At 35.9% G+C, this 17,507-nt stretch overlaps 1 protein-coding gene across 1 annotated transcript; it reads right to left on the bottom strand.

Annotated features, from left to right (window-relative positions):
* Positions 1–4,666: 4,666 nt before the first annotated feature.
* On the bottom strand, positions 4,667–13,678 carry LOC137623037 (uncharacterized). The gene is made up of 3 exons (XM_068353673.1): positions 12,778–13,678; positions 10,764–10,919; positions 4,667–5,737 (listed from the first exon to the last, which is right to left on the bottom strand). The coding sequence occupies exons 1-3, from the start codon at positions 12,881–12,883 to the stop codon at positions 5,394–5,396; spliced, it is 606 nt and encodes a 201-aa protein (XP_068209774.1). The 5' UTR covers positions 12,884–13,678; the 3' UTR covers positions 4,667–5,393.
* Between the last annotated feature and the right edge of the window lie 3,829 nt (positions 13,679–17,507).

A 17,507-nucleotide genomic window follows, 5' to 3' on the forward strand; every position in this document is an offset into this window, starting at 1 on the left:
GTAGAGCACCATGCAGTTTCCCTAAAAGACGACGCCAGAAGCATCCACCTGCCACCATCGCAGCCGCAGGTAACCAAAACAAGAATGGTTTCTATATCCTCGATACCATTTCCAACCGTAGACTCATGGTAGACACCGGCGCAATGCAGTCAACGTTCCCACCTTCCAAGTCCGACCTAGACCGTGGTCCCGACAAAAACGCTCCCTCACTCATCGCCGCCAACGGATCTCCCATACGGTGCTATGGGATTAGGACCCTCAAGATATCTATCATGGGCCGTTCGTATTCTTGGCCCTTCGCCATCGCCGACGTCAATCGCCCCCTCCTCGGTGCGGATTTCCTCGCCCACCACGGACTCCTCGTCGATGTCGCTAACAAACGTCTCATCGACACGGGAACCTGCCAGTCCCGCGCCCTAGAATACGGCCCTGCAACAATGTCCGTATCCGCCGTAACGACGCACCCCTATGCCGACCTCCTACAAGAATTTCCCGAGGTTTTCAAGCCCGAGCTCTGACACTCGCCAGGTTCCCCGTCCAAGCACGGGATCTACCACCACATCACAACGACAGGACCTCCTACTCACGCCAAATTCCGCTGCCTACCGCCCCAGAAACTGAAGGATGCCAAACGCGCCTTTGAGGACATGGAACGCATGGGTATCTGTAAGAAAGCATCGAGCCCCTGGGCATCGCCCCTACACATGGTAAAAAAGCCGGACGGGTCCTGGAGACCTTGCGGCGACTACAGGCGCCTCAACCTCATCACAACGCCCGATCACTACCCGCTGCCCAACATGCAGGACCTAACGAACACGTTGCACGGCGAGAAGTATTTTACCAAGATGGACCTCCTCAAGTCTTACTTCCAGGTCCCCGTATTTCCGGAAGACATCCCGAAAACTGCCATTGTAACGCCGTTTGGATCCTACACCTTCGCATACTCAACCTTCGGTCTACGCAACGCCGGGGCGACCTTCCAACGACTAATGGATAGCATTCTGGGTGACCTACCTTTCTGCGTCTGCTACGTCGACGACATCCTGATATTCTCAAAAACCAAGGAGGAACACCGGAGGCACGTCCGCACCGTCCTCAAACGCCTACAGGAGAACGGCCTGGTCGTACGTTTCGACAAATGCACGTTCGGTGCGGAAGGAGTGGATTTCCTTGGTCATCGCGTATCCTCACGCTGGGTAAAACCCATGACAACCAAGGTCGATGCCATCAGGAAGTTCCCGACGCCTACGACCATCCGCCAACTTCAGGAGTTCCTGGGAATGGTCAATTATTACAGGCGCTTCATCCCCAACATCGCACAAACCCTGTCACCCCTCGACGACGTCCTGAAAGGAAAAGCAAAAAAACTCGAGTGGGGTTTGCCCCAGCAACAGGCATTCGCTCGGACGAAGGATGCCCTTGCGAATGCCACCACCCTGGCTCATTTCGACGACAACGCGCCCCTGCGACTAACGACCGACGCTAGCAACGTCGCCTGTGGGGCTGTGCTGGAGCAACTCGTCGATGGTTCTCCTCGACCGCTGGCATTCTTCAGCAAGAAATTGAAACCCGCCGAAACAAGATACAGCACCTTCGATAGGGAACTCCTCGCCGTCTCCCTCGCCGTCTACCTCGCCGTCCGCCACTTCAGGCACATCTTGGAGGGTACCCCCTTCACAATCGTGACGGACCATCAACCCCTCGTACACGCCTTCACGAAATCGACGGACGCATGGTCCTCCCGACAACAACGTTATATCGCATCAATCGCCGAATTCGGGTGCACCATACGTTACGTCCCAGGAAAGAAAAACCCAGTCGCGGACGCCCTTTCAAGGATTGAAATTGATGCGATCCACCTGGGAATCGACTACGCCAATCTCGCAACCGAACAACGCACCGACCGAGAAGCACAGGATCACCTGACGGGGCCATCCGCGCTCAGGATAAGTGCGATTCCCCTCGGACCTGCAGGAGTAACTATTCTTTGCGACACCAGCACGGGCCGCCCACGTCCCTGGGTACCAGCCTCCTGCAGAAGGAAAATATTCGATATCATCCATGGACTTTCACACCCCTCAGGACGCACCACCGCTCGCCTTCTGTCTGAAAAGTTTGTCTGGCCAGGGATAAAAAAGGACGCCCGGGAATGGGCGAAGTCATGCATCAACTGCCAGTCAAGCAAGGTCAGCCGTCACACCGAATCGGGGGTAGGCGATTTTCCCCAGCCAAAAAGACGTTTTGGCCATATACACATCGACGTCGTGGGACCATTGCCCCCTTCTGGATCTGCTCGCTACCTACTTACGATCATCGATCGCTCCACGAGGTGGTTGGAGGCATCGCCGATGACCGAAGCTACGACTCAAGCATGCGCCGAAGCCCTCCTGTCAAGCTGGGTGAGCAGGTTTGGCGTTCCTGACGACATCACGACAGACAGAGGCCCCGCTTTCCTCTCAGAAATATGGCTCGCTTTGGCGAACCTGATGGGGACGACGCTCCACAGCACCACGGCATACAACCCCGCGGCAAACAGCATGGTCGAAAGAACTCACCGCGCCCTCAAAGCGTCCCTGATGGCGAGCTGCACCGACGGGGACTGGAAATCACGACTTCCTTGGGTACTCCTCGGCCTTCGCACCGCCCCTCGCGCAGACGGCGAACCTTCGCCCGCCGAAAAGGTTTATGGGGAAGCGCTCGCAGTTCCTGGCGAATTCTTTCCCTCATCAACCGACGACACGCAGCTGGATCACCTAAGGGACATCGCCAGGAAGTTCAGGCCGTGTCTCAAAACTTACCAGGACAGAACCAAGCACTTCAAGCCAAAAAGCCTGGATGACTGCAGGTACGTTTTCGTCCGTGTCGACGCTCATCGAAAACCACTGACTAGACCTTATCGAGGCCCCTACCGGGTAATTAAAAAGACAACGAAAGCCTTCCTTCTCGACTTCCACGGCCAAGAGGACTGGGTCTCAATAGACCGCGTGAAACCAGCGTTTCTCGAAGGAAGCGACACCGCCTCCGCCGGACCTGGCAGATCCAGAGTTCCACCTCAAAACAACCCGCCCAACGAAAGAAAAATCATCAAACGACGACAAGAGGAAGAGATCCTTACACCGACCGCCAGCGCGCCCCTCCGTTCAAAAACAAGAGGAACCCTCCGACGCCCGAAAAGATACGAAGATTTATCATCAGCCCTCTACGCCGCCCGATGTCTTGGGAGGGAGTACTTGTAAGGACACCGATCCCTTCGTCGTCCAGAAAATCGACAAATTACTTATTTATTTGAATTCTCTTTTCGCCACACTGTGGTTTCCCATGTATATATATTCCGCTCTACCAGAGCTACATTTTTACATATGATCATTTCATAACATGTTTCTTTTAACTCATAATTCATATATTTGTAAGTGTAAGAAAACACATATATTTTGGCGGGCACTTCAATCTGATTTGGCGCCAGCGTCATCCTACCTTTCCGTCCGCACCTTGTAATATACTCCCGTGCACATTCGAATAAAGTATCAGTTGATCTTGGTGACGCTTGTCTCACTGTCCTTACACTGTTCTTAAACCTCTGTAGTTTTTCTTTATTTCCTTCACTCACTGGGCTATTTTCTCTGTTGGAGCCCTTGTGTTTGTAGCATCCTGCTTTTCCAACTAGGGTTGTACCTTAGCAAATAATAATAAAAAAATAATAATAATAATAATAATGTCTAGTGGGAGCTTATTGTATAGTCTTGGGGCCGCATATTTAAAGCCTCTAGAGCCTACAGTAGACATATATGATGCTTCCAATAGAATTTCAGAACAGGGCCGATACGTGAACTGTGCTGACTCAAGGTAGACACTAGAACAGTTCATCATTTGATACTTTGACAGACATCGGAAAACATCAAGAAGATGAAACAAATTTTTGACAGATTAGGTTAAAATCCCTGGTGCTTTTCGTCATTGACGTTTATAAACCGTACCGGTAACTAATAGTGTTATTGAAGTCATCCACCGTGACAAAAAAAGGTTACTGCCACCATCATTGATAAATGGCAGAACTAAGGACTAACCATTTATATTATTCAGATGTATAACTGGATTCAGGAGTAGCTTCGACAAATATTCTCATATTTATGATATGTATAAGGCCGATTTATAGAGAGAAGATCGAGAAGGAGGCAGAGAATTAGATTGCGAGATGAGGTGAAGGATTTATGGAGAAAAGAGGTTTGGCGAAAGAGGGCGCATTAGGCAACCGACCCCTTAATGTAGGGATTGTACCAACCGTGTGTCACACGATCGTACATAGTTCATTTTGTGCTTGTATCTTCGCTCTCCCCTCGCACTAAAAAGAACCTGAAAAAACATGTCTGTTTTTCTCAATGGCAACGGTGTCGATTTTTGAACAGGAAATTTCCTGTCGCCTTGAGCTTTTGTATATAAAGGAGAGCGTTCAATAATAAACCCACTCAGTTGCTTCCATCCTGTCTTTGAGTCGCAACCTTCTCTCGGCTCGTCACAGGATAATGGTGAGAAAGAAAATTACATATGGTGATAGTCACATGTGAACACTTTTGAAAAAAAAGGTGACAACAAATTAACTTGGAAAAGGAAAACGAAACACTTTTGTTAAATTTAACTTATAATTTATTTAATAAGAAAATAACCAGTCAGAGGATTTAAGCTTGGACGTTGGGACAAGTAAAACAAATTTATGGCCGAGGGTACACTTGGGCACACTATTATATAAGTTTTTATATTCTATAGTACATGCAGTATCTATTTTAATGTTACTGTTCTTAAAATATTTTATTTTAATTGTTCATTACTTCTCTTGTAGTTTGAGCCCTTGGCATTACCGTTTTAAAAACATATTTTGACTTGAAGGAGTTATATCACTGTCACCAACCGTAAAAGATGATAACAAAGTACGGTAAAAATTACGGTCGCCTGTATTTTACTGAAATATGGCTGAGAACAGTATATTTTTACAGAGAATTTTCGATTAAAATTAGGTTTGTTTGGGCTCGAGCAATGTTGTCCTGATGGAAGTTCCTCAAAGGCAGCTTTCTACTTGGGATATTTCTGAAATATCCCAATTAGAAAGATGTCTTTGAGGAACTTCCATCAGGAAGACATGACTATCTCAGCCAAAAATAGATTTTCCCTGTGTCAAAATGCGTTTTTTAATAGTGTACGTTTTCAGCTTAGTACCCTTCATTGTATCAATGGGGTATCTCATACTACATTAACCTTCACAGTTGAATTAAGTTAACATTCCATACATGCATGTTCTAGTACTTTATAACTAATGAAAATGTTATAGAAAAAAAACTTATGTGCATACACCATTTGCAGAAATTCCCTATGTTACTTAAAGTACTTAATAAGACTTATAGCTAAGAGATTGTACTAGTTAGTGTACAACTCTTAATGAATGAAGAAACGGCCTCAGCTTTCCCCTGTGTGAGATCAGGATGTGTGGTGTTTAAATTCTTCTGGAAAATGACCGAATCACGTCCGAACAAGGAGTCGTAATAGGCATCTAGTTCCTTGCAGACTTCGGTCTCGTCGTACGTCGACTTATTTTGCGCTTCACAAAAGGCTTCGTCTATTTCCACGTAGTAGTTTTCGCTTCTCCTGTCGCAGTTGAATCTGACAGGCTGGGGATGTGCTTCCACGTTTAGGTCGGTTCTTGATGTAGGTAGGACTTCCCTCAAGGCAGATACGGCTGCTCTGGTTTCTGTAAGTGCAGAATTTTTAGCTATTATGGATATAAGTGAATAGTATTGAGGCAGGTATGGCTGTTTCAGTTTCTGAAATTGCAAAATTTGTAGCTATTATGTATATAAGGGAATGATATTGAGATCAGTTCTTGGTGTAGGTGGGACATCCTTCAATGCAGATATGGCTGCTTCAGTTTCTGAAATTACAGAATTGGTAGCTATTATGGATATAAGGGAATGATATTGAGATCAGTTCTTGATGTAGGTGGGACTTCCCTCAAGGTAGATATGGCTGCTCCAGTTTCTGAAATTACAGAATTTGTAGCTATTATGGATATAAGGGAATGATATTGAGAATAGTTCTAGATGTAGGTGGGACTTCCCTCAAGGCAGATATGGCTGCTCTGGTTTCTGAAATTACAGAATTTGTAGCTATTATGGATATAAGGGAATGATATTGAGAATAGTTCTAGATGTAGGTGGGACTTCCCTCAAGGTAGATATGGCTGCTCCAGTTTCTGAAATTACAGAATTTGTAGCTATTATGGATATAAGGGAATGATATTGAGAATAGTTCTAGATGTAGGTGGGACTTCCCTCAAGGCAGATATGGCTGCTCTGGTTTCTGAAATTACAGATTTTTTAGCTATTATGAATATAAGGGAATAGCATTGAGATCAATTCTTGAGGTAGGTGGGACTTCCCTCAAGCTAGATATGGCTGCTCTGGTTTCTGTAAGTACAGAATTTTTAGCTATTATAGATATAAGGGAATAATATTGAAATCAGTTCTTGGTGTGGGTGGGGCTTCCCTCAAGGCGAATATAGCTGCTCTGGATTCTGTAAGTACAAAATTTTTAGCTACTATGGATGTAAGGAATAATATTTATATTTTATTTTCTTATTTGCTAGTATTGCACATTTAAGATAGCCTGGATGAGACCATAGACTGAAATGTGAAATTCTTTCCTTAAACTATAATTCTAACTTTTCCTTATTGATCGAAGCCTGTTAGTTCATATAACAACAAAACAACAACAGCAAGGGTAGCCGTTTTTAGTCCACTGCATGACAAAGGCCTCAGCCATGTCCTTATTCATGTCTAGGGCTTGGCCAATTTTCACCACCACTCACCACCCTGGTCAACTGCGGACTGGTGATGATGGGATATTGTCGTTTGATCGCTCACAGAAAACCAACCTAATATAGGTGACCCTGACTAGTACAGCTTTGCTGATCATGGTGATACATAAAACACTTTCACCACGTTAAGGTAACCCCACTCAGTAAGAGTTCATAAACCATTCATTGTTATGTTTGGCAAAGGCCTTTTTGCACAATTCAGGACACGTGTTGTTTTTATTCTTATCAAGGTTGTTATTGTCTTCAACTCAAGATTAAAACTTGACTTGAAAACTGCTAAGGAAAACATATTTCTTAATGATTATTTCTGTAATTTATTTTTTAACTGATTATTTCATTACTAGTGCACGCGACCCGTAAAATTGTTGGCTCAATGTTTAGATAGATAGGCACACACACACACAGCCCCCTCTCACCAGGGTATGACTATTCTCTCTCTCCCTACCTGAGGGACTGGGGAGAGCTGAGCGTGACCGATATACTGTATATATATATATATATATATATATATATATATATATATATATATATATATATATATATATATATATATATATATATATTGTATATATGTATATATATATGTATGTATAGTATATATGTATATATGTGTGTATATATGTATACAGTATATATATATATATATATATATATATATATATATATATATATATATATATGTAATATATATATATATGTACATATGTATATATATATATATATATATATATATATATATATATATATATACAGTACTATATATATATATATATATATATATATATATGTATGTATATATATATATATATATATATATATATACACAGAATATATATACAGTATATATGTATATATATATATATATATATATATATATATATATATATATATATATATATATATATATAGCCCGACACTTGCTCTTTATTATATAGGAGAGATTACATTATCCACTTTCTTAATCATTTTCATTCTTCTGAAACATTAAACGATGCATATAATACTAAAAAACTTAAAAAATACAACTACTAGAAGAAAGTACATATGATTCATCCTACAGATAAGTTATAGATACCCACTATAGATAGATAGATAGATAAATTTTTAATTATTACAAATTTTATATTAAATATTTCAATAAACATAATTACTTGTTAGCATGAATCTATTACACACATTGGAATATTTACATAATTCATACACAATTTAGTCCTTGAAATTACAGGATTCCTAGAAGTTCCTTAGTATATATCACATTTAAAACCATTAAAACATATTTCCTAAAAATCACCTTAACATAAAATTATAAATTAATATTAAACCAAAAAACACATACAGTATATAATCTATTTAATTTACACACAATTTAGTCCATAAAATTACAGTATTTATAAAAGTTCCTTATCATATATCACATTTAAAACTATTAAAACATAATTCCTAAAAATAACTTTAACATAAAATTATAAATTGATATTAAACCAAAAAACACATACAGTATATAATCTATTTAATTTATACACAATTTAGTCCTTGAAATTACAGGATTCATAAAAGTTCCTTATCATATATCACAATTAAAATCATTAAAACATATTTCCTAAAAATAACTTTTAACATAAAATTATGAATTAATATTAAACCGAAAAAACATATACTGTATATCATCTATTTTACATTTTTTTTTAATATTTTCTCAATTTCCTGATCGATTATGAATGGAAAATACTCTACCTTTAATCCTTTTCTATCTATTTAATATTTATCTTTAATATTTTCTCAATTTCCTGATCGATTATGAATGGAAAATACTCTACCTTCAATCCTTTTCTATCTATTTAATATTTATCTTTAATATTTTCTCAATTTCCTAATCGATTATGAATGGAAAATACTCTACCTTTAATCCTTTTCTATCTATTTAATATTTATCTTTAATATTTTCTCAATTTCCTGATCGATTATGAATGGAAAATACTCTACCTTTAATCCTTTTCTATCTATTTAATATTTATCTTTAATATTTTCTCAATTTCCTGATCGATTATGAATGGAAAATACTCTACCTTCAATCCTTTTCTATCTATTTAATATTTATCTTTAATATTTTCTCAATTTCCTGATCGAGTCTTGAATGGAAAATACTCTACCTTTAATCCTTTTCTATCTATTTAATATTTATCTTTAATATTTTCTCAATTTCCTGATCGATTATGAATGGAAAATACTCTACCTTCAATCCTTTTCTATCTATTTAATATTTATCTTTAATATTTTCTCAATTTCCTAATCGATTATGAATGGAAAATACTCTACCTTTAATCCTTTTCTATCTATTTAATATTTATCTTTAATATTTTCTCAATTTCCTGATCGAGTCTTGAATGGAAAATACTCTACCTTTAATCCTTTTCTATCTATTTAATATTTATCTTTAATATTTTCTCAATTTCCTGATCGATTATGAATGGAAAATACTCTACCTTCAATCCTTTTCTATCTATTTAATATTTATCTTTAATATTTTCTCAATTTCCTAATCGATTATGAATGGAAAATACTCTACCTTTAATCCTTTTCTATCTATTTAATATTTATCTTTAATATTTTCTCAATTTCCTGATCGATTATGAATGGAAAATACTCTACCTTCAATCCTTTTCTATCTATTTAATATTTATCTTTAATATTTTCTCAATTTCCTGATCGAGTCTTGAATGGAAAATACTCTACCTTTAATCCTTTTCTATCTATTTAATATTTATCTTTAATATTTTCTCAATTTCCTGATCGATTATGAATGGAAAATACTCTACCTTTAATCCTTTTCTATCTATTTAATATTTATCTTTAATATTTTCTCAATTTCCTGATCGGATCATGAATGGAAAATACTCTACCTTCAATCCTTTTCTATCTATTTAATATTTATCTTTAATATTTTCTCAATTTCCTGATCGGATCATGAATGGAAAATACTCTACCTTCAATCCTTTTCTATCTATTTAATATTTATCTTTAATATTTTCTCAATTTCCTGATCGGATCATGAATGGAAAATACTCTACCTTCAATCCTTTTCTATCTATTTAATATTTATCTTTAATATTTTCTCAATTTCCTAATCGATTATGAATGGAAAATACTCTACCTTTAATCCTTTTCTATCTATTTAATATTTATCTTTAATATTTTCTCAATTTCCTGATCGATTATGAATGGAAAATACTCTACCTTTAATCCTTTTCTATCTATTTAATATTTATCTTTAATATTTTCTCAATTTCCTAATCGATTATGAATGGAAAATACTCTACCTTCAATCCTTTTCTATCTATTTAATATTTATCTTTAATATTTTCTCAATTTCCTGATCGAGTCTTGAATGGAAAATACTCTACCTTTAATCCTTTTCTATCTATTTAATATTTATCTTTAATATTTTCTCAATTTCCTGATCGAGTCTTGAATGGAAAATACTCTACCTTTAATCCTTTTCTATCTATTTAATATTTATCTTTAATATTTTCTCAATTTCCTGATCGATTATGAATGGAAAATACTCTACCTTCAATCCTTTTCTATCTATTTAATATTTATCTTTAATATTTTCTCAATTTCCTAATCGATTATGAATGGAAAATACTCTACCTTTAATCCTTTTCTATCTATTTAATATTTATCTTTAATATTTTCTCAATTTCCTAATCGATTATGAATGGAAAATACTCTACCTTCAATCCTTTTCTATCTATTTAATATTTATCTTTAATATTTTCTCAATTTCCTGATCGAGTCTTGAATGGAAAATACTCTACCTTTAATCCTTTTCTATCTATTTAATATTTATCTTTAATATTTTCTCAATTTCCTGGTCGATTATGAATGGAAAATACTCTACCTTTAATCCTCTTCTTCTCCATTCGAATCAAATGAATGATTAAGGCAATTCCAAGGACCAATAGAATGCAACTTAATACTGACAGTGTGAGGTTGGTTAATTGTAAAGGATCCTGTGGTAGAGATTCGTTTGCTTCCAGATCGACTCCTTGACTGTCTGCAAGAGGAACATGGAGAGTCTTAAGAAATACGAATTTGAAATGAGAAATGAACATATATCACAAGCACACGTGATTTCAATCAATGTAAATATCACCCACGAAAGGCGTTTTATACCGAATTCTATCTTGGGAATATATATCCACTTGGAATTCATTTTATGGTAACAGCTTCTGGCCGGGTGGAGATTCGAACCCCCACCTGTGGGCCGGAAACCATACCAGCTTCTCATCCACTTGGAATTCAGAAGCTGTTACCATAAAATGAATTCCAAGTGGATATATATATTCCCAAGATAGAATTCGGTATTAAATGCCATTCGTGGGTGATATTTACATTGAAATGAGAAATGTAACAATTTTTTGGAAATTGTATATGTTATCAGTAGCCCCTGTAGAATTTTATTATTATTATTATTATTATTATTATTATTATTATTATTATTATTATCATTACAAGCTAAGCTATAACCCTAGTTAGAAAAGCAAGATGTTATAAGCTCAAGGGCTCCAACCGGGAAAATAGCCCGGTGAGGAAAGGAAATAAGGAAAAACTACAAGAGAAGTTTAAGAACAATAATAACATTATTATTATTATTATTATTATTATTATTATTATTAAACTACAACCCAAGTGGGGAAAGCCGGATGCTATAGGACCAAGGGTTCCAACAGGGAAAATAGCCCAGTGAGGAAAGGAAATAAGGAAAAATTACAAGAAGTTTAAGAACAATAATAACATTGAAATAAATCTTTCATATATAAACTTGAAAATAACAAGAGGAAGAGAAACAAGATAGAATAGCGTGCCCGAGTGTACCCTCAAGCAAGAGAACTCTAACCCAAGACATTGGAAGGCTATGGTACAGAGGCTATGGCACTACCCAAGACTACCCAACGAAAACTGACGGTTTGGTATAAAATTTTACCATTTCTCAATATCTTTTGTTTTAAAACTTCGCGAGAAATTGAAATACAATAGAGTTCTCTTGCTTGAGGGTACACTCGGGCACACTTTTCTATCCTGTTTCTCTTTCTCTTGTTTTGTAAAGTTTTATAGTTTATATAGGAGATATCTATTTTAATGTTATTGTTCTTAAAATAATTTATTTTCCCTCGTTTCCTTTCCTCATTGGGCTATTTTTCCCTGTTGGGGCCTCTGGGCTTATAGCTTCCTGCTTTTCCAACTAGGGTTGTAGCTTAGCAATTAATAATAATAATAATAACTGTACTTTTAGCATTTTATTCTTGCAACATTCGACTTTGAAAAACGTTTATGAAGAAAACTGTTTCCTGTTTTTTTATAACTTCATATTTATTCATTTATTTGTTCTTTGTTACTCATATTACACGGAAAGAAATATCAATTTTTATGACACTAAGTCTGTAAAGAGGAAAAGTACATTTTAGTTAAATGGCAGGAGAGGATTAGAAATGAAACTCAGAGATTACTCGAGTGCCATACGGGAACGAGATCATGGTGAGGGGTAGATAGAGATGGTTTTGGGCATGCTCTTCGCACTCCCCAAGAGAGATTAGTTCACCAAACTTTCAATTGGGCTCCACAAGGCACTAGAAGAGTTGGAAGACCCAGGCATACATAACTGAGGACTATGATCCGTGAAGTAAATGATGGATGGAGAAGTATTGATTTACAAGCTCAAGATAGAGACGACTGGGGAAATCTAACCGAGGCCCTTTGTGTCAATAGGCGTAGGGGGAGAGGATGATGATGACTTACTTAATAAGGATAGATAAAAGTTATTGGAATCATATGCGCAAACTGTGAAATGAAACAATATGAATTGTGTAATTTGCAAACAACTACAGAAATTACAGAAAAATTCAATATCTTACCAGTCGGATTTGGCTCATGAAAACCAGACTCCATCATTTCCAACATTGAGGTCCCAGTGGCAGGTTTTGAAAGTAACTGAGAAGAAGTAACTACGGAAAGTAACATGTTACTAGAAACAACTTCAGAGAGTAACACGTTACTAGCACCAACTTCAGAGAGTAACACGTTACTAGCACCAACTTCAGAGAGTAACACGTTACTAGCACCAACTTCAGAGAGTAACACGTTATTAACACCAACTTCAGAGAGTAACACGTTACTAGCACCAACTTCAGAGAGTAACACGTTACTAGGACCAACTTCAGAGAGTAACACGTTACTAGCACCAACTTCAGAGAGTAACACGTTATTAACACCAACTTCAGAGAGTAACACGTTACTAGCACCAACTTCAGAGAGTAACACGTTACTAGCACCAACTTCAGAGAGTAACACGTTACTAGCACCAACTTCAGAGAGTAACACGTTACTAGCACCAACTTCAGAGAGTAACACGTTATTAACACCAACTTCAGAGAGTAACACGTTACTAGCACCAACTGCAGAGAGTAACACGTTACTAGGACCAACTTCAGAGAGTAACACGTTACTAGCACCAACTTCAGAGAGTAACTCGTTCAAAAATGTGCTCACAAGTTAGGAACACTTGTGCAGGAACACCATATTTCCGGAGGAGACTTTCAACTGAAGCTTCCTAACTTTTGGTCGTTCACAATCTTGATTTCACTGAAATTCTAAGATTTTCAAGTAATATCTTATTGCAACTTCAGAATTTAGGATTACTGATAATTTTTTCATAGGATCGTGTTATTACAACTTTAGGATTTAGGATCAATGAGAAATTTTTTTCAGATAGGATTTCGTTATTACAACTTCAGAAGGATCACTGGCAATTTATTCCAGATAGGATCTCGGTATTACAATCTCAGAATTTAGGATCACTGACAATTTATTACAGATAGGATCTCGGTATTACAACTTCAGAAGGATCACTGGCAATTTATTCCAGATAGGATCTCGGTATTACAACTTCAGAAGGATCACTGGCAATTTATTCCAGATGGGATCTCGGTATTACAACTTCGGGATTTAGGATCACTGACAATTTTTCAGATAGGATCTCGTTATTACAACTTCAGAATTTACAACTTCAGGATTTAGGATCAATGAGAAATTTTTTTCAGATAGGATCTCGGTATTGCAACTTCAGGATTTAGGATCACTGACATTTTTTCAGATAGGATCTCGTTATTACAACTTCAGGATTTAGGATCAATGAGAATTTTTTTTTCAGATAGGATCTCGGTATTGCAACTTCAGGATTTAGGATCACTGACAATTTTTCAGATAGGATCTCGTTATTACAACTTCAGGATTAGGATTATTGCCAAATTTTCAGGTAGGATCTTGTTATTACAATTTCAGAATTTAGATTCACTGAGAAGTTTTTTCAGATAAGATTTCGTTATTACAACTTCAGAATTTAGGATTACTGGCAAATTTTCAGATAGGATCTTGTTATTACAATTTCAGAATTTAGATTCACTGAGAAGTTTTTTCAGATAGGATTTCGTTATTACAACTTCAGAAGGATCACTGATAATTTATTCCAGATAGGATCTTACTATTACTTTTAGCTACTGTGCGCCTAGACATTATAATAAACTGCCAACTGCAATGAAAGACTTAAAGGGAGCAATTGAATTTAAGAAGAAACTAAAGACATTACTTTTCACAAGATCATATGATTTGGAAAATGCTGCAATCAAGGAATTGTACAAGTTATAAGGGAAATGTTTCGTTAGATGATTGATATGGACCCGCCCGAGAAGTAGTTCACTCGACTTCAGTGGAGGGTTGGATTTAAACCCAAAACAATAACAATATTACAACTCAGAACGTATAAACGTATAATCACTGGCAATTTTGAGTACCTCCGAGTCAAGCACAGTACAGAAGTGGTTTTCAAAACAGCTCAGGAATCACTGTACGTCAAGCGGATATCAAACTACGTGATTTTCTTGTTTACGTCAAAAAACAAGATGGCAACTCGAGATTATAACTTCCCTTCGTGCCATTTAAAAGCAAAATCATTAAATTGTTTTAGTTATGTGAGATATATCGTCAGAAATTGTTCATTTAGCCATACAAGATTTAGCTGAAATTATAGATATAGCCATGCAAAATTTCGCTGAAATGATTAATATAGCCATAAAAGGTTTTGCTGAAATGATAAAGATAATATATCAAGAGAAGGAAAGTTTTGTTGTGTCCGACTAGACTTTTTTTTTTTTTTTTTTTTTTTTTTTTTTTTTTTTTTTTTTTTTTTAGCAGCTGCTCACTGGCTAGACCGGATCTGACTATGCATAGCCAAATGTCAAATATTCGTTTGGCTAAAATAAAAATGTTCCTATTATTGTTTAAAGGCCGCTCATGAATGGCAGAGGCAAGGGACAGTGACAGTACCCTATGGAGCAGGACAATGCCCTAGAGACTGACTATATATATGATCAGCTCCCAACCCCCTATTCACGCAAGCTAGGACCAAGGAGGGCCAGGCAATGACTGCTGATGACTCAGCAGATGGACCTATAGGCTCCCCCAAACCCCCCATCTGTAGCTCACAAGGATAGTGAGGTTGCAGCGACCAGAGAAACTAACGAGTTTAAGCGGGACTCGTACCCCAGTCTGGCGTTCACCAGTCAGGGACGTTACCACATCGGCCACCACAACCCTAGTGCTAGTGCTTGGGAAATATAAACTCGTATTACTGAGATAGCTGTACCATGACAACGGAAGCGTGTGGACAATGTGTTTTTAGGAAATACAATTGATACATTATTAAAGAAATGTAATTTAAAGTAGTGTATTTTCATATATATATATATATATATATATATATATATATATATATATATATATATATATATATATATATATATATATATATATATATATATATATATGTGTGTGTGTGTGTGTGTGTGTGTGTTCGTGTTTGTGTTTGTATACATATATATATATATATATATATATATATATATATATATATATATATATATATATATATATATGCATATATATATATACGTATATATATATATATATATATATATATATATATATATATATATATATATATATGTATGTATATATATATATATGTGTGTGTGTGTGTTTGTGTTTGTATACTATATATATATATATATATATATATATATATATATATATATATATATATATATATATATATATATATATATATATATATATATGCATACACACATATATGTATATATATATATATATATATATATATATATATATGTATATATATATATATGCATAAATATATATATATATATATATATATATATATATATATATATATATATATATATATATATATATATATATATATATATGTATATATATATATATATATATATATATATATATATATATATATATATATATGTATATATATATATATATATATATATATATATATATATATATATATATACACATATCTGTGTGTGTAGGTGTATGTTTGTTTGTGTGTGTTTCATCTTATCTCCAGCTTCGCATGATATATATATATTGGAATCCAGGTCAGGTAGGAGTGGTGTTAAATATATAACGACTCAGAAAATCTATTTAAATGATATGGCCGAAGTAATAATGTGGTTGAGTAATCATAATGAAATAAAAATAAATAGCTTATCGAAAAAGCTTCCTAATTTTAACAACAGGAAAATGGGTCAGAAAACATTTGTAAAAAAAAAAAAATTAATCCTTCTACTCTGTTAGCGTTACTGTAGGCTGAGTCTAGCATTAGTCAATGCCCTAGAAACTGACCATATATACATATGATCAGCGCCCAAGCCCCCTCTCCACCCAAAATAGGACCAAGGAGGGCCAGGCAATTGCTGCTGGTGACTCAGCAGATAGACCTATAGGCTCCCCCAGACCCCACATCCTTAGTTTTTGCCTATGTTAAGATTTTTGTCTCCTCACAAGTTCATTCCTTTCCTCACTGAGCTATTATCCCTGTTGGGGCCCCTGAGCTTATAGCATCCTGCTTTTCCAACTAGGGTTGTAGCTTAGTAAATAATAATAATAATAATAATAATAATAATAATAATAATAATAATAATAATAATAATAATAATAATAGGCTACACAAGAGAACTCCTAATGCTGTCTTACAATTTATATGACTATTCCAGATTTGAGACAAAGTAATAAAAGTATTTGGACATAAAAACATGCAACTTTACTATAGATGGAAATCATATATGAAAGGAAAATAGATAATTTATGGAGGAAATGGAGAAGATACAGCATTTTTTTTTTTAAAGTAGGTCTATGTACTAACAAATTAGATATAGGCCTACAACTGAGGAGTAAGTTTGAAACTGTTCATACAATATGCAAATTATGAGAAGAGGAAGACGAAATTCTGACACATTTTCTGCTTTATATAGAAAATATGTATTGACAATGAGGGAAACCTCTGAATATAAGAATATTTAAGAATTGTGCAGTCAGAAAAGAAATGTTAAAAGAAGTCTAAACTATTAATAAGAACTTTAAATCCTAAAAAAATAGTAATGAATTAGTGAAATTTATCAATGAAACCACACCCAGAAATAAAAAAAAAACAATAAAAACATTGTTACTATTCAAGATAGACAATGAGATGAGCTTTTGAATATAAGAATAT

Source organism: Palaemon carinicauda, chromosome 2, assembly GCF_036898095.1.
Source record: "Palaemon carinicauda isolate YSFRI2023 chromosome 2, ASM3689809v2, whole genome shotgun sequence".
Taxonomy (NCBI): domain Eukaryota; kingdom Metazoa; phylum Arthropoda; class Malacostraca; order Decapoda; family Palaemonidae; genus Palaemon; species Palaemon carinicauda.